Below are 27,222 nucleotides of genomic sequence, written 5' to 3'. Positions count from 1 at the left end.
CACCCAGGCTTCTGGGGAAGGGCCCCACGGCCAGCCTGTGTGCCTGGCACCAGTCCCACCTGCTTCCGTGAGGACAGAGCCTATCCTTCCCAACCCACAGCAGGCAGGAGTGCTGCTAGCTGTACCCATGACACTTGGTGGCTTCGGGGTGTTTTGTCACTTGTTCTTTGGCAGGAGGACAAAACCTCCATTTATTTGCAATGGAAACACACCTTTATATTCCCTCGTCAACTTCACAGACACTTCCCCTTGTTGAAGTGCAGAAGGTTCCTGCCAGCCTTCTTCTCCAGCCTGTTCAGGTCCCTGTGGACAGCAGCACAGCCCTCTGGTGCCAGCCACCCTGCCCGGTTTCATGCCATCTGGAACTTGCTGAGGGTGCCCTCTGCCCACCATCCAGACCATTAATGAGGATTTGAGCCGGATCAGAGCCAGTACTGCCCCTTGGGGCACACTACTAGTTACTGGCCTCCACCTTGACTTCGCACTGCTCATCACCAACCTCTGCATGCAACTGTTCAAGCAATTTGCAACCCATATCATGTTCTATAAATGCAAGTCATACCTAGGTAGCAGGGGACTGAGTAATTCTGCATGCAGGTGAGACTCACGTTGTTCATGTTTGAAAAAAAAATCTGTTTTATATATAAACTGAAGAAATAATTAAGGCCTTGGCTTTTGGAGAACAATAACAGAAAAGGGATACCTGTGGTTCTAATACAAAAGCAATTCCTTGCCTAAGTCTTTGAAAGGTTCAACATTATAAATTATATACGTACAAAATTACATGGGCATACATTGGTTTTAGTGGTATGTCTAAGGCCTTGAAAGGAAGGGCCTTCTCTCCTTAAGAGATTTTTAGACAAGTGCTCATTTGTCTCAGCCAAATTATGGAAATATTTTGAACACGCTAACATGAAAGATCACATGCTGGGATGGTTAGTCCCAGAAAAACGTACATACCTCAGGATTCCAGAGTGGTTTGGTAAAAAGAAAAAAAAAATCCATTCTGGAGCTAAACTCAGACGAAGTTGTGAAATCCATACTTTAAAAAAAAAGACATACTCACTTTTAAAATTCATGGGACTTGAGTATGAAGCATGTGTTGGAACTAAGAATGAGTAAGATACGAAACAAACCAAACAGGAGAAAAAAGGGTAGCTTCTGAATCACTGAAGTGGGAAGGCAGGGAGTGGAAGAAATGCCCCATGGTCATCATGGAGCAAAGCTTCAAAGCCTGCTGTGCTGGAGCTAAACATCTGCAATAGCTACATCATATGTCATATTCCTTTAAAATCAGGAATCATTTCCATAGGAAAATCAAGCAGCAGCTAATATTGCTAATGCAAATCTCTAATTCACAGTGTCTACTCATGCAGGAAATCAGCACATGATGGCATAATTAATAAAAACAGTTTCACTGTTAATGGAAAAATGAAATTTAATAAAATTCTTTTCTCATGCTTTAGGGAAACAAGTAGAGGATTTAAATAATAAATAAATAAGAAGTCTTCTAACTACCTAAATTTCTCCTCTTTGACAGGAAACTCCACCCCATGAAATTTGAATTTCTAATCCTTTTTTTTCTAGCTTGTGTTATATGAAGACACGATATGATTTGTATGACTGATCACCTCTTGGTAGATGGGCCCTATTTTGCTTGGCATCATGCAGACATGGAACAAAATGACATTACTTCACCCTCTGTAAGACAACAGAGATGGAAACAAATGGGCGGAACACAGGAAAAAAGGGAGACATTTGTCAGTATGACATGCAGCAGTCTCAGCAAACTGTCAAGCTAACCACTGTCAGAAGCGTATAGGCATAACAATAAAGAAGAGTATAAAGGAGCAACGGGGAAGTCATCCTGAAATGTTAAGATTGAGCTCCCTCCAAATGGGAGGGGCATCAGAAATAAAACTATCAAGATGTTTGCTAATGAACTGATCTGTACTACTTCTGTTACTGTGTTTATGCACGACAAACCTTAATGGCCTGCTTCTCCCACATACAGCTTTATGAAGAAAGAAGTTTGGGAATGAAATGGAAAATTGGGAGGTATCCCAACAAATGAACAGAACCAGGAGATATGCCTGAAAGAAATTTAATGCAGAACACAGACAAAGTTTCACCGAAACAACAAAATGCATGGTTCTGTATACTACTGCAAAATTACCTCTGCCACAGTTTGAAACTAAAGAAATGATGCAGACCAGCACCACCACATTTTACAGGAAACGTAAGACTATAAGCTATTTCAAAAGGAAGTTCCTCCTGTTAACACTCACCAAGTATTCTTTCTGCAAAGACAATTCCTCCGTATGCATGTGTATGCACATCTGTGTGTATCAGTACACATGCAGTTGTACGTAAACAAGGAGAGAAAGTAATAGGAGCTAAAAGGGAAAGGGTGCAGAGTTTCACAATTTTTGTTGTCCTACCTCCGTAACTTTGCACACAGCACCACAAGGCTAAGTTTACTTTATATGAGACTTATTCACAAATTGAATCACCTACATATTTTATACTGCAAGGCAATTTGCATGGTTCCCAAGGAGATAAGTTTTAAAAATCTTCTCTGGAATCCACTGATAAAAAAAAATGAGGAAAACTAGTAATAATAAGATATAATGATGAATTAGTCTACACAGAAAACTTATCTTTTACTGAGCCCATCAGGAAAGCCTAGATAATCACTAAACATTTTGTATTGCTTTTCTTTATTCTTATCTCCAGCTTCATATTTTTACCGTGACTAGGCAGAACGTTTTCGATTTTCTATCTTTTTCTTTTACAAAATATCAAACAAGGATAAAGGATTTGGGAACATAAAGTTAGACGTAAACAAGAATAATATAAATACATTTTCTGTTTGTGCAAATATACTTACTAAGCAAAGCATACATTTTAAATAGGCCATATACTTCTAACCACAACCAAAAGAGTCATTTTTGAGACAATTGCTATACCTGATAAACCTCAAATAAGCTTTGAATGGAGAATTGTAACCTCTGTGTGCCATGTGTGGGAGGGAATGAAGAGGAGGAGACATCTTAAAAATATAACAAAAAAGGAAAAAGATGACGGAGCCCTCGCTTGCATTCTGCTGGAATTAAGAGGCATTAAAAAAGGTCACAAGAAAACTTACAAAAGCCAGTATTTTCACAACACTAATTTCCTGATCTAAGATTTAAGCAAGAGAACAACAAGGGAAAAAGGTTATTTTCTAACTATAAAAAATAAATGAATTATATGCTAAAAATAGTATTGCGCTAAACTCTCAGGCCATTACTACAAGTTTTTTCAGTTGAACTTTAGATGAGTATCTCTCCAAAATAATATATTACATTTTCCTATTTTCCAACACTGTCCTATCCCTAAAAATGTCCTGAATAAAGATTGCACTGGCATCTTTCTTTTCCCGAGTGGATACAGTATTAATTATGACAGATGTAGTACTGCATATAGTGAGGCAGAAGTACCTTCCTTGGAAAGCCATACCAACCCCTTGCGGTTACATGAAAGATGCAGACAGCAGGTAAGGAGAAAATGGACAGTAAGCGAGTAAGATTGAGAAGATCATTTATGCATTATAGATCTTACAGTGCTCCTTGTAGGCAGAGTAAGATTTACGAGGATATTTACAAGGACACTGGAGAAATGTGAGCTTAATGCAGGAGAAGAGTACCTATGTGAAGATTTGAGAAGCGGGAAACACATTCAGTTTGGCAGAAAGCAAACACGGTTTCCCAAGGGATTTCTTTTTCCTACACAAATACAAGTTTCACTGAATACTGATGAAGGTCTGCAGAACTAATCTACATCAGCTGGAAGGCATGCAAGAAGTCTGCATTTCTATTTGCTGGTGCTACAGAAATGTAAAGGATCCTAGTAATACACACACAAAACAGATTCTGTTCTGTCTTTATTAGCTTTGGTGAAAAAAATCAAAAAAATAAATCTGGTCTCCTCCTAAGTTGACAAGATATTTTCTATCTATCCTATAAACTACAAAAGCAATACTCATCTAGTGGCTACTACTTTCTACCTTCTGTCTTTAAAATCAAATAGACAGTCATAATTACTTTAAATGCATTTAGTGGAAGTTCAGCATTTCTTTAAATGGACCATTTTCATTTAATTCCCTACACAGAGAATTTAATCTAAGTTATTTTTCTCTGAAAAATCTCGATTTATGCATTTAATAACCTCTTGGACTTCTGAGGAAAGACAGCTTCAGGACTGAACAGCTGCTCTGTCAAACCAAAAATGATAACCCAAGCCATGTGCATTAGCTGTATGCCTTGAGATTGGATTCTATAGCATCTAATAAGGTATGAGCTCCATTTGAAGCTGTTCCCAAAAACACAGCATTCACATCTTCTCTCCCCTCTTTGAATTCTTAGCTATCTGTGGCCAGTGGTGTACTAAAAGCATCCTTTTCGTCAACAGAGAGATTTGTTTTCTTGAAGCACACAGGGATCTAGTACTCTGAGTCTTTTATTTCTCGGTCAAATTGTTTGAAATTGGGGAAGGTGTTAAAAAATACTCCAGAGGGGAGACTGTCAAAAATGACCTACCTTGAACAAACCAGGCTACGATATAGCCTTTAGCATTAGCAAGAGAAGAAAAAAAAAATCTTGCTTTCCAGTCACTCTAGAAGATAGACTTTAAGCAGTGGTATACAGATAGGGAAAGCTTTTTAATTAAAATGTCTAGAAATTGCAAATGTTCTTTTTCAGAGTTAAACATATAGACACTGTGATCCAACACGCTCATAAAGAGATTTTTAAGCAAATGAAATGTTCAATTATAGTCCCTGTTTTGTAGTGTTTACATTCGCGCAAGACCACTTTAATATTGCTTTTTTCTTTGCATACATTTATATTTTTACATTTTTTAAATCAGCATTTCAATTTTAGAGCTCTATCCCAGGCTCTCACTTTCTTTAAGGCATTATCTTTCCACGAAAGTCAACATCATTTTGTTAGTTTATGAAATTAAATACACGTACCCACTGTAGTGTTTTTTTTGTGTTTTTTTTTCTCTACCATTTAGTTGCTGTTTCTTGAAGCAAGTTTTGAAAGAGTTTCCAAATAAGTTTAAAGACATCCAATTTATTTGTAACCAGTAAATTACTTTCACAAGTGGTATTGTATCCTTAAGGTGTGATACCCACGTTTATTAACTGTAGAAAGCAGTCAGAATTCCCTCTACACATGATCATCTCTTCTAGCAATTACAAGAAGCACTGGATGTAGATGCTTTCAGTAAATTAGAAGAATATCTTTCAGGAAAGATAGGGAACACAAAGAATATTCTTACATGAACACGTATTATGCTTACCTGTTCTTGTTCAAGTACACGGTAACCGCAGAATGTAGCTAGAGGTGTCCTTTCTTGACTAGCATACAAGTTATCACTTTACGCAATTACATATTATCTATTTTAATACTCACAAATAATTTGCAACAACATTTAAAAGTTTGCAGCACAAACCTGGCTTTCTACTGCAGGTAAAAAACTTTTAACAGACATAGCATGAAAATTACATTATACTTGCCCATCACATGCGTAAGTCGTCTAATGAAATAACCTGTAAAGATTTTATTTTGATCATTATTCTACCTGATTCACTGAAAATCTTAAAAAGTGTGGAAGTGTTTTCCTTCTCCCAACTGAATCTTCCCCCTTACTATCCCCTACACCCTTCTTACGCCTACTGTTCTTCTGATAAGCTCAATAACCCACCTACATTTGGGGTGAAATTGCTACAGCCTCCTCACAGTGACAATGCATTTCTTTCCTGATTGGCCCAATGTAACCATGCAAGAGAAAATTATTCAAAATATTACTTTAAGAGTATAGGTTAGGAACTAACCAGATGGGAAACCAGAACCAAGTATCTGAGAGACTAAGCAGAAGCCTACCAGCAAAACTGAAAACAGTACAGTGAACACAAAATATGGCATGTCAACTAAAAAAAAATAAAAATCTGTGAACTTTGGATTATATTTATTAAATGTGTAAAGATGGTTTCCATTTTCACAGACAAGATTTACCTTACATCCACCAACCCAAAAAACATTTTCTATTTTGTGTCACTGCTTTACTTGGCCCTGATTTTCAGTGCTGTTTAAATGACGCAATACTCTATTTCTTGACAACGCTAATTTTTTGACAAGTCAGTCAATCGTCAAACTTTTACCCTGCATGAGAAATGAATTGCCCAAGCTTTTAGACTTTTAAAACATAGCTATGTTGAAGTATGGTTCTTAGATGCAAAAAGATACTAAGCTACTGAAGGTAAATGTAGGAATACAGTTTTTCTTCAGGGAGATACCTTCGGAAGTAATCTACTTGCAGTCAGTGCGCAATAAGAACAGTATCGTGCTACATGAAACTTATCTGAATGGCAAAAGTAATGAATTATTTTTTTTTTTTAATAAATTTTAAAATCTATTAATACCTAGACAATTAGTAAGAAATATCTCATCTTCCATACTAGTACATTTTTTCCCCAAAGATTTTTATGTTTATTCTTCCTCAGCCTGCAGCTAGCAAGCCCTGAAATGTCATTGCTTACAGGCTATTGCACACTCAAGCTAATCTAAATTTAAACTCTTCTGATTTTTGACCCAAGGGAATAAACTGCAATCAAATACAAATTGCAAAAATATTCAGCATTATAATTCAGCATTCTGGAACCAGAGTTTATAGACATCCCTGGTTCCCATTTTTATATTTGCTAGCCAAATCCCACCCTTCTTACATACAAGATGAATCTCAATCTGTAAACAGTTCTGCCCACGTGTTTTACTGCATTTGTGCTCCCACTAAATATCACGATCATTTCTTCTACTTTCATATTCCTCAGAAAACATCCCCTGACTGGGGCCAGTAGTTTTTTGGAAAATCTACTTAAAGCAAAAGCTTATGAATGGCCTGCTCAAAAATAAGAGTCACACGCATATAACAACAAAATTAATGTACTGTTAATAACTCCTACCAGCTCACTGCTAAGTCGTGCACTTTTAGAGTGTTGCCCAGTTTATACTCTCCAGACTTCAGGGGTTGAGTACATTCTTTAGCACGAGCAAGGAATGAGTTCGCGTGAGTATCTACAGGAAACTCTGAATCCTGGAGAAAAAATAAAATTATTAATTATCAGAAAAGTTACATAAGTTCAAGCAATGTACTACTTATTATGTTACTATTTAAAAGCACGATTTTATCTTATTTTTTCACCCTGCTTCATTTTCATCAATTTTTAATTCTCTATTGTTCTGATTTTATCAATTTTGATATATATTGTTAAAGCTGAATGCAGGCGTATCTCGAAGACCGGTGCCTGTAGTGAACAATTGAGTATTGTCAGATTTATTAATTTGTTCTGCTATAATTATATTCCTGTAAGCTCACTGTTTATACCAGCAAAACACCTTCTTCCCCAAAACAGAAAAAAACACCTACGTAGTTCAGCATAACTGCAGCAGGAAAGAAGCAACTCTGCACTGTGGATGCTGTGAGATAGAGTTAAAAATGGCAAATAAAATTCTGCTGTCATTTATACACAGAACAGAGTTTGTGTAATGATACAGGTGTAAGTAACAAATTTGGCCTGATGTTTTAATTATAAGTATCATTTATGTACCCCATACTGGAAGAATATACCAATCCCCTATAAGAAAATCCTCTCTGCGCAATTCAGGACAATCTCTGCTTCCAATAAGTATCTGGTGGTAGACAGTCAAAAGTTAATGCCAAAAAAATTTCAGGTAAACTAAATATTTTTCCTTAAACAAAAAAATGTTAAACGAGAAGTATAAAATTACCAATTAATATCCAGTGATCTACTCTGCACTGTACCATCTCAAGATCAAAAAAAAAAAAACTTTTAGAAACCTTTCCGTTTCGTCAACTGGCAGCCCCAAAGCTCCTCCAACTAAATTCGAAGGGAAGAACTTACATTGCCCTTGTCCTAGTCACTCAATTTGTATTTGATTTCCCTCTCTTTATCGTACATACATCTCCTACACCAGAGATGAAAAGCATAAAGTCCCATGGTCATGCTCAGTGCAGCAGGATTCATGGTGCAATCACTGAATTATCAGCTAAATAGTTTCCATTATATTTCTAAAAGGAAAAATGATGGAAACAAAGAGAGAAGTGTGCCATATATGTTCACATAAATAATAAAATGCAAAGGAGAGCAGATACAGGTAAATAACCTTTTTTTTTTCCTTCATGCATATATGCAGACCTGTACTGAGAGTAACTCCAGGCACTATTTCCCACAGACCACTGCTATGTGGACAAGATGATCCTTTTCTCTACTGGAATAAATGACCAGTTTCACATGTGGCATCATTCCTAAAGAATTCACCAGCACAGGAACACTTGTTGAACAGAGCACTGCAACTTCAGGCGTTCAGAGGAGACAGCAGCAGCTGATGCTGTTCAGCAGCACACACTACATCACGTAGTTCCAGGTTTGCAGAGTTTTAGCTGCCTCTCCAGAGCAGCAATGCAGTGAGACAGCATCTGCATTAAATCTACCCCTCTGTAAGATTCAGCTACAGACCCAAAGCAGTCTGTTCTTCAAGGCTCTTGTCTTGTGAAAGGACAAAGACAGACCTACCATTCAGCATGGGCAAGGAGGCACCTGTCCTGGAAATCTGTAGCTTCAAGAACAAATGAGAAAGCTTTTTTTTTTTTTTTTTTTAATTCAGATAAAACTAATTAGACATAAGACAAATTTGGACTGAACCCTGAAGATAACTCCCTCTATGTGTAATAAGATATCTTTCGAGCATGGCATTCAGACTTTTCATTTAGTAAAAGTGACGATCATCATGAAAAACATCCTCATCAACAGATAACAGAAGGCAAAACCAGGTGTTAATTGAAATGGATGGCTCAGCAAAGATTCATGGGTAACATGCTTAAGATGCTGGACTGTAGGACTAGATTCCTAAAAACGGCCCAAATCCTTCAAATATATACTGAACAGAAACAAGAATACTAAACTACCGGTTTCCTTCAGCTCCAGCAGTTTAAAGCATAAGACCCACAGAACTTCTGCTGGAGCGCACCGGCGTTGGAGCAAAACATCTGGTCCCTGGGACACAGTGAAGACAGTCTGGCTGTGAACCAAGAATCTCACTGCAGAGTTGATACTCTGTACACATGCCATCAGAGATGGGGGCTGAGGTTTCCACAACAAACCTCAAACAGCCCTCAAGTCAAACGTGAGCAGACTGAAGTTGTCAGGCTCTTCCCCAAGAAGAATACAGATTTCCTGGAGTCGGAGCAGGCTCTGCCAGATCAGCGGCAGAAGGGATCGCAGCATGAGGAGGGTTCTGAATAGAAGGAAAGAAACATATCAGCTTGCCCAAACAGGGAATGAGGACGTTATCCAGCGTAGGACCCAGAAAGAAACTGGCCCTAAATCATTGAGAATGGATCTTCGTACTGACATTCAAGTCAAAGACAGACTTCAGATGGCTGTTTGGACATCAACTGCACTTGTCATTTACAATCAGCTTGAAATAACTGTCTGTTCAGGGCTTCAGGCAGGTAAACTGCATACAGCAGTATTTAGAGTTCACCATAAGATCAACCCTGCTGAAAACACCTGATGTAAAATCTTGACAATCTTTTTGGTACAGAACAGAACTCTATTTATTTATTTATCATTATGGGCACATGAGATCTAAATTGAGCATCAGGTTGTTATTAATGGGTAAACGTGTGCTTTAAAATAACTTGAATGAGTTCTCCACGCCAAGAGAAAAATCTGTTACTCCAGAATGGGCTGCGAGACAGATCTTACGTATTCTCCAAAATACTTTCTTCTTACAACTATAAAGGTGATAAAACAACAAAATGCATATATTTCTTGCAAGCTCACTTTCAATCTGCGTGATCTAATGTATTTTTTTTTAAGATTAGTCAGACTAGATTTATTACCAACTCTAATTAACCAAGCTAAACAGCTTTATTAAAAATAGATTGTCATTAAAGACCATAAGGAGGATAACCATACACAATATATTTTAAGGGCTATGCTAGTCATTACAAAACCACTTACAAAGACTGTAAAGTTTTCTAAAGACTAAGACGATCTTTCACGCTTACAACATTTTCAGGACATCCTGCTGCGAGAAACTTTAAAAGAAAGAATGAAATTACCATATTATTTAAAACGCCCATAACCACTAAGATTAAGAACAGAATAAAATCTATGTATTTTAATCCAAGTATGTGCACACACAGCAGGGATATCCACTAATATTTTTTTTTTGTTTGCACTTAACTTGATGGCAGCAGTTCTGTTAATTTGAAGGAATAAATGTACAGCAAATTTCAAAATTACAGATTATGAAGAGAATATCATTTTGTCTCCCACTTCAGAAGCTTTCTACACCACATGTCTGTAAGGATGCTATTAACCCGAATCAAACTCTTCAAATGATTAGCAGAATTACTATTAATTTTAGCTACTGACTTAATGATCAGTACAAGTGCATCTATGACAAATAACACCTGAAACATACTGTGCAAGTGTGGCTTCTATCACATATGTAGCCTAATAAACCCAGTCCAATATCTAGTGGGTTTTGATGCTGTTTGTTTTTACTTGTTTACAAGAAAGTAAGACTGGATGTGACAAAGCTTTACATGTTTAATACCTCACATACTTGGTCATAGATACGTAAGTTTTGTTCCATCTAAACTACGTTTGTTTCCCCTTCAAAGTTAAGAAACTACACATTTAGTTTTGTGTGCAGAAAAACTTCTCTGGTGTCCCCTATGCAATTATTTTCTAAGCTTGTATAGATAGGCAAAACTTTAGCTTCAAGAAGCCATAATGATGAATAATGATGAAACAACGGGCTCCATTTCCGTGGAACAGCATGGACTGAGAATGACGACTAACTCAGGACGTTGGTCTTGCCCTTCTTCTGGCTGGAGAAGACGACAATCTGGGGAGATTCTGCAGAGCAGTAATCAAAGTCATCCTTTGGTGGTGAAAATCCTAGTTTGTTTTTTTTTTGTCAAGTGCGGTATTAACAAGACACCTATGTCTTGTACTGAAGTGCTAACTAAACACCTATGCCTTCAACCAACCTTTTCACAGTATTTCACAGTATCACAGTATCACAGATTTCTAGGTTGGAAGAGACCTCAAGATCACCTAGTCCAACCTCCGACCTAACACTAAGTACTCCACTAAACCATATCGCTAAGCTCTACATCTAAACGTCTTTTAAAGACCTCCAGGGATGGTGACTCCACCACCTCCCTGGGCAGCCCGTTCCAATGCTTAATAACCCTTTCGGTAAAGAAGTACTTCCTAACATCCAACCTAAAACTCCCCTGTCGCAACTTTCGCCCATTCCCCCTCGTCCTGTCACCAGGCACGTAGGAGAACAGACCAACCCCCACCTCTCTACAGCCTCCTTTAAGGTAACTGTAGAGTGTGATAAGGTCGCCCCTGAGCCTCCTCTTCTCCAGGCTGAACAAGCCCAGCTCCCTCAGCCGCTCCTCGTAAGACTTGTTCTCCAGACCCCTCACCAGCTTGGTCGCCCTTCTCTGGACTCGCTCGAGCACGTCCATGTCCTTCCTGTAGCGAGGGGCCCAAAACTGAACACAGTACTCAAGGTGTGGCGTCACCAGAGCCGAGTACAGGGGCACAATCACTTCCCTACACCTGCTGGCCACACTGCTTCTTATACAGGCCAGGATGCTGTTGGCCTTCTTGGCCACCTGGGCACACTGCTGGCTCATATTCAGCCGACTGTCCACCAATACTCCCAGGTCCTTCTCGGCCAGGCAGCTTTCCAGCCACTCATCTCCCAGCCTGTAGCGCTGCTTGGGGTTGTTGCGCCCCAGGTGCAGGACCCGGCACTTGGCCTTGTTGAACTTCATACAGTTGACCTCAGCCCATCGCTCCAGCCTATCCAGATCCTCCTGCAGAGCCTTCCTGCCCTCGAGCAGATCGACACACGCACTTAGCTTGGTGTCATCTGCAAACTTACTGAGGGTGCACTGGACGCCCTCATCCAGATCATCGATAAAGATATTAAAGAGGATATATTTTGATATAGATTAGCTGTCGATAGCTTTCTACATTTCCACTTGTGTGTATTTAGAGGCATACTAAGAAACAAAGAGGACCAAAAAAAAATTTGCAAACATGCTTTGGAAATCAGTGGGATTTAGGTGGATTTACACAGAGTAAAATCACTATTTTTTAAAAAAAAAGTTCAATACACACTACTTGTATTTCTTCATTTGACTAAATAACTTATGTATCCACCTTCAAGTTCCTCTTGTGAGAGTGGATTGTAAATGTTTTTAAAAGTAGCAATACAAATATTCATTATGGGAAATCAACCCCAAATTAATACCTCAATTTTTAAAATTCTATGTGAAACATACAAAAGATAACAGAACCAAAATTTCTTTGTATCTCATGGGTAGGAACAATTTTGGCAAGAAAGATTAAGCTATGCAAGGAAAAACAAACAAATAGAAACATTCAAAATTAGGAAACAAATACATGAAGTTCCCATATTACTGGAATCCTGTATTGTCATTCCAGCAATGTATTTCAGGAATAATATTCCTGCAGATCTGATGCCAGTCCCAGGAAAACTCCATACTTTTTCAAAATCTGAGAGTGATTAAAATAAGCCTGCAGTACTTACTATAGGCTAAAGAGTGAAGCAAAGGGTGAAAAAAAGAGTGAAGTACTTACACAGGCTAAAGAGTGAAGCAAAGAGATTAACTAAAAATCAGCATAATTCCAATTTGTGCCACTAAATTTTGGAAGCTTTACGTGGTCCTTGTTTCACAAATTTTTACCTTTCAAGAATTACATGTATGCACAACCAGAATTATGACTTTTAAAAAGCATATGAATCAATAGGCTTTTTGTAAACCATCTCATTCACTTTCAGTAACTAAAGCAATTACTAAATGTAATCAGACCTATTCATTTCAGAGGGAATTGATTCTAGGAAAGCCTGAACTAAGGTACTCTGAATAGAAGTCACTAAAAGTCTTGCATTTTCCCGTATGAAAAAATGCATCCTATTTCAGGAAATATTGTTGTAAATTTCACAAATATAGTTTAAAAAAGAGCATAATGTGAAATATTACAATTTCACACACAGTATCACAGTATCACAGATTTCTAGGTTGGAAGAGACCTCAAGATCACCTAGTCCAACCTCCGACCTAACACTAAGTACTCCACTAAACCATATCGCTAAGCTCTACATCTAAACGTCTTTTAAAGACCTCCAGGGATGGTGACTCCACCACCTCCCTGGGCAGCCCATTCCAATGCTTAATAACCCTTTCGGTAAAGAAGTACTTCCTAACATCCAACCTAAAACTCCCCTGGCGCAACTTTCGCCCATTCCCCCTCGTCCTGTCACCAGGCACGTAGGAGAACAGACCAACCCCCACCTCTTTACAGCCTCCTTTAAGGTAACTGTAGAGAGCGATAAGGTCGCCCCTGAGCCTCCTCTTCTCCAGGCTGAACAAGCCCAGCTCCCTCAGCCGCTCCTCGTAAGACTTGTTCTCCAGACCCCTCACCAGCTTGGTCGCCCTTCTCTGGACTCGCTCGAGCACGTCCATGTCCTTCCTGTAGCGAGGGGCCCAAAACTGAACACAGTACTCGAGGTGCGGCCTCACCAGAGCCGAGTACAGGGGGACAATCACTTCCCTAGACCTGCTGGCCACACTGCTTCTTATGCAGGCCAGGATGCTGTTGGCCTTCTTGGCCACCTGGGCACACTGCTGGCTCATATTCAGCCGACTATCAACCAATACTCCCAGGTCCTTCTCGGCCAGGCAGCTTTCCAGCCACTCATCTCCCAGCCTGTAGCTCTGCTTGGGGTTGTTGCGCCCCAGGTGCAGGACCCGGCACTTGGCCTTGTTGAACTTCATGCAGTTGACCTCAGCCCATCGCTCCAGCCTATCCAGATCATCCTGCAGAGCCTTCCTGCCCTCGAGCAGATCGACACACGCACTTAGCTTGGTGTCATCTGCAAACTTACTGAGGGTGCACTGGACGCCCTCATCCAGATCATCAATAAAGATATTAAAGAGGACCGGCCCCAGTACCGAGCCCTGGGGGACACCACTAGTGACCGGCCTCCAACCAGATTTGACTCCATTCACCACAACTCTCTGGGCCCGGCCATCCAGCCAGTTTCTAACCCAGCGAAGCGTACGCCAGTCCAAGCCCCGAGCAGCCAGTTTCTTGAGGAGAATGTTGTGGGGAACTGTGTCAAAAGCTTTACTGAGGTCAAGGTAAACCACATCCACAGCCTTTCCCTCATCCACCAAGCGCGTCACTTGGTCATAGTCATTTCTATCATTGTTTACAAAACACGAATAAAAAATTACTTATCCTCTTTTTCCTCATCAACAATGCAATGAAGTCAATTACTGAAATTGTAATTTTGACCTCCTTGGCTGTGATAATCCTTTTGTTTTACTAGAGCATGAGACTTAGCTTCAGTTGTAGAGATAATTCATATCTGTGCCTCATACTTTTGGGTCTGAACAGCACAAAGAGCATTATCACCTGTCATGGCCAAGTGAAGTGCCGATTTCAGTGGCTCCCCAGAACACACCAGGTGGAAGGCAGTTCAAACAACCAAGTCTGTTGGTGAGGTGATTTCCCACATGAGAGAGCTACCTAGGAGTTCAGAAGCAATGGCAGCTTAAGGTGTTCTCTCAGAGTATTTCCAAAATATATTATTCCTGTATAGATTTATCCAAGCTTCATTGGAACTTCAATTTATGTCAGGCATAGCTCAGTACGGAGGTAGCTCAACAAGCTGCGAATTCCTCAAAAGGAACATGAACACGCTACCTACCAAATTACAGAATTCAATATGGATTTTTTTTCCCAGATACAACTGTTTATCACTGTGAAATAAATGTGGTATCTTTATCCTGAAAAGCTCCTACAATAAAAACACGATACTGTTAATGCTAACAAAAAACAGCTCCCCTCTCTCAACAAATTTTGGCAATGACAGAAATGTCATCATTTAATCCTTATTCTATTATTTTCAATCACTAAATCTAAGGGTAGCAGAGAATCCATTACACAAGTTGAGCTCTTGCCTCACAAGGCTTTGCGATACGTATTTATTTCCATGTTGATTACAAAGACTGACACTGCCATCGACAAGTGAAGTACATGCCAGAAGTCAAGGAATGCATGTACTGAGCACCAAGAAACCAAAGCAATATAGTAGGTTTTTATTCACTCTTGTATCCGCAAGTTACTTGACACTGGTGCTATGATGAACATGAAAAGCTATTAAGCTTTTCTCTTACATCAGTATAAAAGAGAAAGTAAAGCACTTCCTGCCTGTGAAATCCTATTACTTCATTATCAAAGGCAAGGAACAGGACTTCTAAAATGGTGTCCTAGAAAGCATCTCTCTGAACCATAGCCACACATCCTCAGTACATGCCATCAGTGGAAGCAAATAGTGCACTGTACCTGCCCAGACCGGCATTTAGATACTACACTATCTTTGTTATCTAAGTTACAGGTGAAGCAGATTGTCAGCCACCAACAGAAAGTTAGCCAGCACCCTTACCCCATTTACATGCAAGCATTTCCATAGCTGTCAAGAACACTAACAGGAAGAAGTACACACCATTAACCCCAATTGTTTTGTAGCCCCAGGGAAGACAAATGGTTGATCCTTGGCAAAGGTAATAACACAAACCCATCTGCACCCCCAGGTAATAAAGGATGCAGTACTGGTTCATTTGACTTGTCTAGAAAGCCCTACAGAAACCAGGGCTGCATGAACTCACAGAAGCATTCTCTGCTCTAATCCTCACAGGTTGATACATGAAAACAAACCCTAAGAAAGGAATTTATTTATTTTTTTTCCCCTCCAGGTAAGAACCTGTTTAAGGACATGGGGCATGTGAGGATTTAGTGATTTACTGCAGACCAAGCTGGAATTCTCTACAAGAGCTTAGAAATCCAACTATCTTCAGAGTCTCAGACCATTGCTTTAGCTCTTCCTAATAAGATACAAATCTTGTCTTGATGGGAATAGATATGCAATTTAGACAATTCGCCCTTAAAGCTCCTAGAAAGCTTCTTGCCTGTCTTGAATTCTTACAGGAAGACTGCTTTTTCTGCCTCTGAAAGCAAGGCTTTTCAGAGCAAGTCTGTAGCTTTCATTTTCCTTGAGGAAGACGCGAGAGATCCTTATTTGTCAAAACATACCAAAGGTAATGAACAGGTAAGTGGAACTGCTTCAAATCATCCCACGGCTGAGAAAAGCGTAGCGTACTTTAAAATGAAACAAGAAACATCCAAATCAGTTTATCAAAGTAACAGCTGGGCCTTGTCTCTACTATCATCACCTAGTTCTAGGTTTCTCTGTATTCAGATGTGAGAAATCTAAGTCTGCATAACCTAGCTTTACTATTTAACTGCAAAACAGCAAAAATCTAGCATTCTAACTTTAAATAAAAAAAAAAAAGTTTAACTGAGGCAAGGATCATCAGGCAGTAATTTGGTGAATCAAAGTCCTCTGGTGAGGGAAGAGGAGGTGCAAAAATTAATCAACTCTATAGTATCAGTAGCAGTTCTGATTTGAAAATTATATAGGTCATTCTCAGCCTGCAGCGACATGCACAAGAGGAGCAATCACCATCACACCTCCTGGCATATCCATACATACAACTTAAAGCAAATACTAGACGTTTTGTTAAGAAATGAGAACTAAGTAATAAAAATGAAATTCTTCTTAGAGTCATAGCTACTGCATATGGCAAAGTCTCAGCAAAACATTCCGATTTGTGTTATTGTCTAAATAATTTCAAGGAGGTGTTCTATTCTCGATTATAACCCCAAATCTGGAATATCTCTGCATTTCTGTACTTGGAAAAGTACTGCACCAAAGACAGCTACATTCATAGACCATTGAAATAATCTTTTTACCCAAAATTAGAAAGATGAAAAAATTAAGGGTTGTTTGCTTAAATGTCCTGGAAATTCAGTTTTGCTTATACTCTGGAAGATATATTTTGCATTTTTTTTCTTTTAGATAAACAAATTTCAATATATTCAGTTTCCTATATTTTAGTTCTTGAATATCAAAGCAGTTCCATGGAAATCAGCAAGCCTACTCAGGAAGTCCTTATTAAATATACAGTTCTCAAAACAGGGCTTTACTTCTTATGCGTCATCTCAGTTCTTGTCCACATTATCACAGCCTTCAACACAGGCTGAAGATTACTAAGAACCCACACATTCAAACGGGAAACAGAAGAAATCTTCAGATGTAAATTTATCAAAGGAGAATGGAAAGAGTCTTGGCTGTAATTGCTTACAATGAATGTATCTTACTCATCCAACTATCAAAAACAAAGTATGTCAAGCTAGAACATTTAAGAAAGCAAACTATAACATGAGATTTCCCAACTATTTTTCCTCGAGTTACTGTTTTTACAAGAATCAGACAATTTCTGGTGAAAAATGTGACCAATGTCCACCTTTAAGATGGCATACAACACTATTTAAGTTTATTTGATGGTTCAAACTAAGTTTTTAAGAGAGATTCAAGTCAGTGCCTATTTCCATCTTCTTGATGATGAAAATCCTGATCCCCTGTTCTGATGAGCTTAGTTTTGATGCAATGGAGATAGGCTGCCTCAAAAAGAACCACATATTAACCAGGTATCTATTGAATTAGTATTAAGTGCTTTGCTGCAACGATGACAGAAAATTAATATAAAATAAGGTAAACCAGAATTATTCCCCCTTGTGCATATTTTCTGTACTTGAAGGAATAACATATCCTTTTCTAGCAGACTGAGAAAAAATATCTGAAGATACTCAGTGTATCCCCTGAACAGAAAGCCACCAGTAAAATATTCAGTAGTCTATGTTGTCTGATTCTCAACACTGAAACAACCCAATTTCAGAACGTTCCCGTGTCTATACTGAGTGTACCACAACACATTTACACCTTGTTTTACTATATTAATCATGGCTATAATTATTTTACAAATGTCTGAAATATAAGGAAAGGAAGTTGAAAGCCATAGCAGGAGAGCACAGTAAAACTTTTATTGCATACTACATCTTGCCTGGCTTGCTAATAAAAAGCATAAAAATCACCTACAAAAGCTGTGGCCACATAAATCCTCCTTATCCAGTATATAACTCTGACAGGTTTTCATTTTTTTTTTCTTTTTAAACAAACATGAGGATAATACACAATAGGTAGTAAAGACAAATTAATTAAAAGAGCACCTAAAACTGTTCTGACTTCACATTCAAGGCTACTGTATTCATGCAACTTGGAAGAGCTGGGGAACTGGTGCTAACAATAAATTTCAACTTGAAACTGCTCCTGACAATGGCACTTTTAAGGGTCTGCCAAATCGAGTCTTCCTACAGCTAGTGCCTACGCAATAAAGTAGAAAGCAGTAGTACAATAAATACAGCCATATCACAGATACTCGGTACTTATTTTGACAAGAGCTCTTATTAGCACTTGTTGATAAATTTTAAGAAGTTATTTGTCTACTACAAAAGAGATAAACTTTAAGATAGGAGGCTACTGCACTAAAACTTTGTTTCTTTTATTGTGGCTATTAAAACGGTGTTTCTCAATGATCACTAATCTGAGAGATTTGAAGAATAAGAGCAAACTAGCAATTATAAATATCACTGAAATGTTATAATTTTCTTCAAATGTTTACTACTATAGCTTGTTTAAATTTATTGCCAATATTTCAAAAAGTAAAGGTATGAAAGGAAAAGACCTTACTGTATGCAAAACACACAGCCAAATCCCACAGAAATAAAATAACTGCAACTTTTTAGCTTCTGCTAAATTGCAGATGGGCACAACATTCAAGGGGAAGATCACAGCTTGCTATCTATCCTCGGGAGATGCAGTATATACAGAGACTACGCAGCCCACAGAGTTGTGCAGTTGCTCAGAGGACTGAGAGCTTGCTCAAGGAGCTCAGAGGACTGAGTCCAGAATGATTACTGGATTTATGATGCTCTGCAGCCACATGGAATGGAAAACAAATGCTGCAACTTCATGAAGATAAATATTTTTTTTCAGAGAAGGAACAGTCATCAGAACGTATTAATTGAAAATCTGTCCCGTCTCAGAAAGGATACCGGTGCTGTGCAGAAATACTGCTTGTGACTTCTTCCATGCTTTCTACCATCTCAGCTACCTCATAAAATGTAATTTTAGTCCCTTATTTTAATTACTTAATCTAGTTTGTTACGATATAGCATGACCAGCAATCTCTGGTGAGTCACTAAGGTGAAGGAGGAACCACAGTGCAAAGAAGTGCACGAAGGTACTATTATTCTGAGCGACACGTCTCCAAATGATATAATAATCATCCAACTTGTAATTTACCACTCCTTGATGGTAGTAATATAAATTAATACATTGAATTAAATAATTAAAATTACTTTTAAATTATGCAACATTACAACTCTAAGATACAAAATCTATACTGGTACCACTAGGTCTGGATTTTAAGTATCTACTTCTGGCTACCTTTAACCGGAATTGAGAATGTAAAGTTATGACAAAAGAATAAATTCAATGCTATTTTACTGGTAGCAATTCTGAATGTGTTGACCTGATTCTTGTCTCATAGAATCACATCATAACAACAGAATATATTCCTACTAGACTTTTTTTTTAAAAAAAAACAATCCTATAGATAACCCATCCTCTACAGGGCACAAAACAATACCTATATTTATACACCACAAACGTACAAAGCAACTACATCTATACTATAATTTTACATAAACAAGTGAAGACTGTTACAAAACACAACTTGATCATTTGCCAAGGATAAGTAAAAGAAAATTAATGAGAACACTACAGTAAATTATGATGATACAAGGTATGCACTTGGTTGCCTGGATTTTCATAGTAGTTTTGTAAATCACAGATAACAGTATGTTATTCCTGAAGACATTCCCCACCCCCTCTTTAAATGGCTTATACTTGAAAAAGCTACTAAATTTATGATCAATGGTAAAATAAACAACGGTACAATAAAACACAGAAACTTCTACCAATTATAATTTTATTTTGTACATTTAAATTTTGCTTACAATGCAATTAAACTTCAGTGATACTTTAAATTACTGCAACACGTGATGAGTATGCCATACAACTCAATTAGGCATGTTAAAGAGGTAATTTTGATTATACGATGGACATGAAGTTAATTCAGCTTTCTGGCATACTCCAAATATGTTGCAACATTGTCATTTTTGTACGTATTAAAAATTGTTCATCACAATTGATATATTCTCTACTAGAGAAGTATGCTATAGTCGAGTTGATTAACAACTTCAGATGCTTTCTTCAAATAATTTGTCTAATTCCTATTTGGTTCGTCAAAGCAGCCATATGAATCAACAAATTAGTTATTAAACATCACATATCCAAATCCAAATGCATAAAAAGCCCCCTAGATCATAAGTATGCTTGTATGGTTAGCATGACACTATAGATAGTATGGTATTTATTTATTTTTAAATCACAACCTATATCAAATCTAGGCTTCTTGTACAATTCATCCCATTGCAACACTCGAAGTGGTTAAAAGAACCTAAGGTTAGAGTTAGTAACAGCTAGCTTACCACCCACGGTTTGAAAACCTGGTTTAACGTTAAAAGAACGTATTTACAGAACTGAATAAAGACTCTTAAATTCAGCTTGCATTATCCATTAAGTTACTACAAAATATTTGTACTGATAACCTAAGGTCAAAGTGAAAAAGAAAAGACACCCAAGATAAAAAAACAACTCCCTGATGTGTTTAGTAGAATTACATTTCATCCAAGGTCTGTATTAGAAAAACACTTTTTTGCATGCCATTGTAGCACAGTGTAATTTTGCTGTGAAAGCAAAATGCACTGATGTCATCACCAAAGCACAGCACACCCTTTATGCTCCCTGGGAACAGCTGAAGCCATAAACTGTAGGGGTCTCCTTCTACCCAAATATACAGCCCTAGTAAGAGAGAAGCTTACAAAATGTTGACGTAAATTTTGCCTTAATGATAGTTGTAATTAAACTAGATGCTTTTTAGGTTTCTAGAGTTTATCTTGCATCTATTTGTACCAGAAGTACTAAGTCACTTAGTCCTTTTGAACTTGTGGCACAATTTGAGACATAGCATACAATGTAAAAAGTAATTTCCTAAGCATCAGTATCACATTTCTGGGGAGTTGCCAGGTTATTTCTTCCACATTGTCTTTCTACTCAAATAATTCATTTTGAAAAGTTTATTCTGAATGTTACTGGTTCTGTGTATTTTCTTTCTCTGCTGAGAAATTCATAGGACCTTTGAATACCTAACAATATAAAATCTACTTCCATGTCTACAGAATCCCAATGCACATTAGAAATATAATACCATAAATGCACAGTAGGCTGGGAAGATAAGAGATTTACTCAGGCAAACATTAGTTCTTTAAATATAGCAGAAGACTGCACTAAAATACCTCCGAACAGAGTTTCTAGAAACAGATTTATTTGTTGTAACAAACAGTGGGACTAATGTATTGCTTTATAATACATGTACAAATATTTTAATTATATGTAATGTTTATGTATTACATAAGTACAGAATACATACATTTTATACACACGTGTATATTACAAAGTGTGGAAGACATGAAGCAAGAGGAAGACAACTTATGAATGTTAAGTGTTACTGTATTTGGTAAATGTTTTTTCTCAAACTAGAAAAATATTCTTCAAAAATATTCTTGTTACTGGACATAAGTGCTGACAGAAAAATAAGTGCTGACAGAAAAAGAAAATGAGAAGACTGCTATGCATACAGGCCGTGTGATACTTAAGGCTGGCATGTCAAACACTGATTCATAATTGTTAAAATTAATGTTTTCCCTACAAAGAGTTAAGTCATTATGAAGTTCAGTCAAAAAAGATCATATAACCAAAATGAACACCATAGCTTTCACCAGCTATCAAAATGTTTTCATGCTACAAAATACTGCCAAATGTTTCTTCATTAATTCCTTCCTCTATCCAGCACATGGGGTGTCTTTTTATAAGAAACGTCTTCCTATAAGAAACATCTTCCCATTATGCAAAAGAACAAGATCACAATTCTAAGAATTCTGACATAACACTAAGATCTCCATCAGGACTATTTTCCTAGCACATGAGAAAATTGACAGATTTCCACCAAATTCAAACACTGCACAAGCAAAACTGCTATATTCTTCTACTCAACATGTTTTACCAGAGCTACTAGCCATTTCAGACAGACTTTTCATGTGGATTGTCTATTTAAGCTAAGAAAAAGCACTTCTACATTGTTAGGATTTCCAGAATCACAAGTAACGTCCCTATAAATTCTGTGCAAAGAGGATGAAAGTGTTAAAAACATGTCATAAGTGCAAAAGAAAGTTTATGGAAATAGCAATGCCAAACCAGAAGACACAAGTCCTTACAAGCTAATCCAAAATATGCTCATTTATGGATGCTTTAAAGTACAGTTCATCTGCATCCACTCTGATTTTATTTCTAATACATTCACTGTAAACAGGTGTGGAAATTTTTATTATTTTTCAGATTTGGTCGGACACGATCCTATTCTGCACTTGCAATAAGAGAAAAAATTACCTTCCCTTAACAGTTCTCCTACCAGTAGTCTCATCCAACATTGATGCTCCACATTCAACTAAATTTTAAAGTTTGCCATTTATTTTCCCTTACTAACTTTCCAAATCTTAAACAAGTTTCATTTTTCTTTAAACTAGTATTCCACTTTTAAGGCATTGTCTGGAACCTCAAAATCACATTTATATCCTCAATATCTAGTAGACATTAATTTTTTCATTTGTAACAAAGTATACGTTGTGATCACCTCAATAACTGGTATAAGCACAAAGGATTTACAAAGGTTCATATATCACTACAATGAAGTAGTAAACACATTCAGGGACCATTAGTTATTGATTTATTTGCAATTACCCTTTACAGATGCCGTCCATATTACTCCCTTTTGCATTTAATCATACTGATTCAGTTTCAGGACAGGTAGTAACTGTTATTCCAAGCTCCACATAATGATTAATAATGAAAACAAAGCCGTAAGTACTTTGACAGGGCTTCCTCAAGTGCAGATACAAAGCACTCAACTTGCCAGTGCTGGCGAGTAATGAATTCTCTCCAACAAAAAGCTGATTATTTGACTACAATAGTTGTTAGCCATATGTATTATACCAAAAACGGGCTAATGCTGATTAACCATCACAGTAACTCAGCAGATTTTCAGCACTGCAGGAAGCAGACAGTACAAAATATGCAGGTGAGGTACAGCCAGACTGACTTCACAAATATGCCAACAGTTAAATAGGAAACTGTCCAAAACTGCCTTGAGGTGGAAGGCAGACAGCCTCTTATATTCATCAAGATTATAAAGCCAGAATGGACAATTTTTGTAATCTATTCTGGACCCCATAAGACCCAGGCCACTGCACTTTTTTGAATTAACATCTACTTGAATTACACGTAGCTTTAAAAGAAAATCAGCTATTATTTAGGAATTGTCAAATTGTCTTTCAAAATTGAAAAATTTACTGGAACTACAGTACATTTGTGAAATGCCTAACTATACTCACTGTTGAAAAGCAACACTTTATTTCTAACCCCAAATGTCTTTAGATTCAATTTCCATCTACTGAATCCTATTCTACTTTTCTCTGCTAAGTAAACAGTCCTATTAGGAACATTTTCTATTCCCTTTTTGAGTAATCACAGCCAATGATGAAAATGCTCCTTAATTCAATTTGTGAAACTAAGCAGACTGCATAATGGGACATTTCTCCGCTTTTCACTAGCCTGATATTCTCTACCCTAATCATACCACCATCATATACAAAACACAACTTTCCTAGCTTTTCCCCATATCCCTTATCACAGACCTGTTAGTAAGGCATCTCTTTTCCTTACATAATTTTAGTAGTCACTGTAGTAAAAAGTAGACTTTTGTGTTTAGTTTACCAAGCGTTCCAGGCTTCTCCGCCTCATTTACCTGGCTTCTCTATGAGCTAACACTTTTCCAGTGTGTCATCTATAAGCTTCATCAATAATTCTGAATGAGATCTGGTTCAGATTTTTGAGATTTATTCCAAGTCTCCCATAAAAATATTTAATAGCTTACAACAACAACAAAAGATCTCTGAAACACACCCTGAAAACATCCGATGATTCTCTTTGAAAGGCTTCATGTCAAGCCTTGCCATCTTGCCTTACTATTTAGGTTGATTTTGAGTAACAATTGTTTAATGTCAATAAATCTATTTTTGACAATCACAGGACAATTTTTATTAATCATTAGTACTAATCATATGTATTTTTCAGTTGCCTGTACTATTAGTTTTCCATTTCATGACTAATTTTTTAAATCTCAAATACAGTTTCAGAAGTCTCCACAAATATCTAGTACAATCATAATGAGGCAACTTCTTCGTCCAGAGAGAGACGAAAGAATGGAACCTGACTCTTAAGTTGCACAAAAATTACTTTGTGGGGGATATCAAAACCACCAGATTTTATTCAGTTCTTGAAGCCTAGTCCATGTACTCTCAATAGAGAGTTAATTTGTTTATGTGGGTTTGGACAGATGGTATGGGGGACCTTAAAATGAGTTTTACTCTCAACACCAGCAGTGGTTCACCCAATAGATCTGTTCTTTTTTTGTATTTGAAATCATATCTCCTTAGAAAGAATCCAAGTAACAGCTGGTATTGCTTTTTGTTAATGTTATCCCCTCAAAACCAACTCAATTTTGACATGAAACTAGATTCCATTTGTCTCAATTTCATTCCAAACATAGGTCCCTCAACAGTTTCAAAGTTTCTATTAGAGATGCCATACTTCATTCATCAGAAGCCACACCACAGGATGGGTATGAAGAACATGGACATTAGCGCTATTAATTTTTATGAGTGTTTTATATCAATGCATCTCTGTGGGCTCGGAGAGCACTGGTACTGCCAGCTTTTGCCAGCTTTCCCAGAAAATGGGTAAAATCCCACAGAATTGACAGACCACGCACTTGAGTTTAATGCTTAGAGAGATACCAGAAATCTATGATGGAGAGGCAACACCCAAAATTACCTGTAAAAAGTAAGAAAGTGTCTGATCCCAGGTTGAATCATCCTGTTTTAATCTACCAGACATTTCTAGAGCAAAAATCTGGATAAGTTTTAGAAAGACTGAAAAGACAATATGGATGAAAAGGGATCAAGACACTTGAGGGGAAAAACAGAGATGGATATAGCATGGAACTCGGCTCTAGAGCATACAGAAGCTGGCAGCACGCAATACTACCTCAGAGAAAAATAAAATTAAGAGAAGAATAAATGAAATTCTCATCCTGAACTCACAGCTTTACTACATCAAGAAGCTAAATAATCACCTCTGTAGATCTCTTCAACATTTTAATTGGAAAGATTATTCAAAAGTGCTCTCCCAAAAAGTTTTCAAAGAACAGATGAACAGTGAACGTACATATGCACCTGTTAAGGTTCATTCAAAGCCTCAGACATGGATAGGTTTTAATTCCAGCTTGAATGATGTCATGGGGAAAGGGAGGAGAAAGAGTGCCAAAATGCAGGAAAGAAAGGCTGAATACTAAGAAATACAAATGGGCTTTTCAGAAACTGAAAGCATTCCTATTCACAGCATAACTCTATGTGTATTTTATGCGTATCTGTAACTAGAGTGCCCAAGCCATACCAGGCAATTACTTAAAAGGTTATTCAGGGAATTCACAGTTGAAACAAACACTAGGAACCATGCAGCAACAGCATACGCATTTAGATTTCCTGAGTTTCAGTGCTAACGGTTTACTTGCAAGCTTTTAAGAAATAACAGCTCCTGCAGTTTCTGCTGCCAGGTCTAAGGGGTCCCCAGGAATTGTGCCTGGCCTTCCAACCTTCACTCTGACATCTGAAAACTCACTACAAGCTATTGTGCACAGCACAAGATGCAGCCAACTAGATATCAAAGTGGAGACAGAGAAAGGACTTGGAAGTGTTCCTCTTTATTTTTACCACTAAGTAACACTAAACCTGAAACTTGGTATCTTTAAAAGAAAAATAAAATCTGCATTAACAATACAAATGAAGAGGAACTCTCAAAACAGTTGAGAAACAATGAAGTGTAAGCAAATAGCATGTTTACTCTAGCCACCATTCGGTAAAAGGTAGGTAGGGAGTTTCACACTTGTAAGGATTTTCTGTGTATGCAGTGTACACCTTTAAATCTATTGTAGGAAGCAAGCACGGTGAAGAATGCCTGTGCTGATGCACTTCTAGACTGCAATACCTCCCACTGTGATACAAAAATTGAAACCATGTTGTGGTCAAGGGCACTACAGTGGCCTTTTGCTGCTGAAGAAAACTTTTCACCTGTATTTGATGTGAGGCTGGCCTGCTCCATTTTGCTTAGCTCAGGTTCTCCATAATGCTCTCATTTCAAGTGAGCTACACATCTTTTTCCGTCTTCTCTCAAAAATCAATGTTGTACACACAAGATAGCACCCACAAAAGTGTGGCATCTTGGCAAAACAGCCCCAAAAATCTTTGCTTGTGTTTCTAACCAGCGTCAACAAGCCACTCTGCATTCATGCTCAATTTGTGTATACACACACACTTATTCCTTCCTTTCTCCTGTCAAACCTAGACTACAGCAACACTTACTGTACACAACCCTGTCCAAATCACAAATGCTGGTATTTCATTGCCTTTCCAATACATTTTGTACACAAAATATCTTTTTAAAATTGTGCAAACAGGACATATTGCCCAACTTATTTTGCCCAAAGTTTCCTCCTCTCAAGTTTGTTACCTTTTTTTTTTTTTTTTTTTACATTTGACTATGCTTAATATCTTAATCAATAATTTTCCCCCTCAATTTCACCCTCTAGCATTTTTTTTTCTTGCCGCTTTTACAGTCCTTGAGAATCCACAGTGGTGCAAACTTTATTCTCTCGAACTCTTCCTTGAGCCCTACTCCACTGGTCACGAAGTTATTTCTCACTGTCATTTGGACACCCTGAGCAGCTATATCTCTCCCTTTTCCACAGGGGAAAAACACTTGCAAAAAT

The 27,222-nt window shown here is 37.7% G+C and overlaps 1 protein-coding gene across 6 annotated transcripts in view; it reads right to left on the bottom strand.

The window, feature by feature from the left end:
• SPAG16 (sperm associated antigen 16) overlaps positions 1-27,222 on the bottom strand; it is a 388,703-nt gene that overhangs the window by 313,798 nt on the left and 47,683 nt on the right. For all 6 annotated transcript variants that reach the window (XR_013953855.1, XR_013953856.1, XM_080600563.1 and 3 more), the window contains exon 10: positions 7,010-7,140. Coding sequence is in view for 4 of the 6 variants with exons in the window: in XM_080600563.1 (XP_080456689.1) it covers positions 7,010-7,140 (131 nt within the window). In the remaining 2 variants the exon portion in view is untranslated. The remainder of the gene's footprint in view (positions 1-7,009; positions 7,141-27,222) is intronic.

This window comes from Anser brachyrhynchus (genome assembly GCF_964034855.1).
Source record: "Anser brachyrhynchus genome assembly, chromosome: 7".
Taxonomy (NCBI): domain Eukaryota; kingdom Metazoa; phylum Chordata; class Aves; order Anseriformes; family Anatidae; genus Anser; species Anser brachyrhynchus.
Note: the sequence above shows the minus strand (reverse complement) of the source record. Positions and strands in the feature narration are given on the sequence as shown.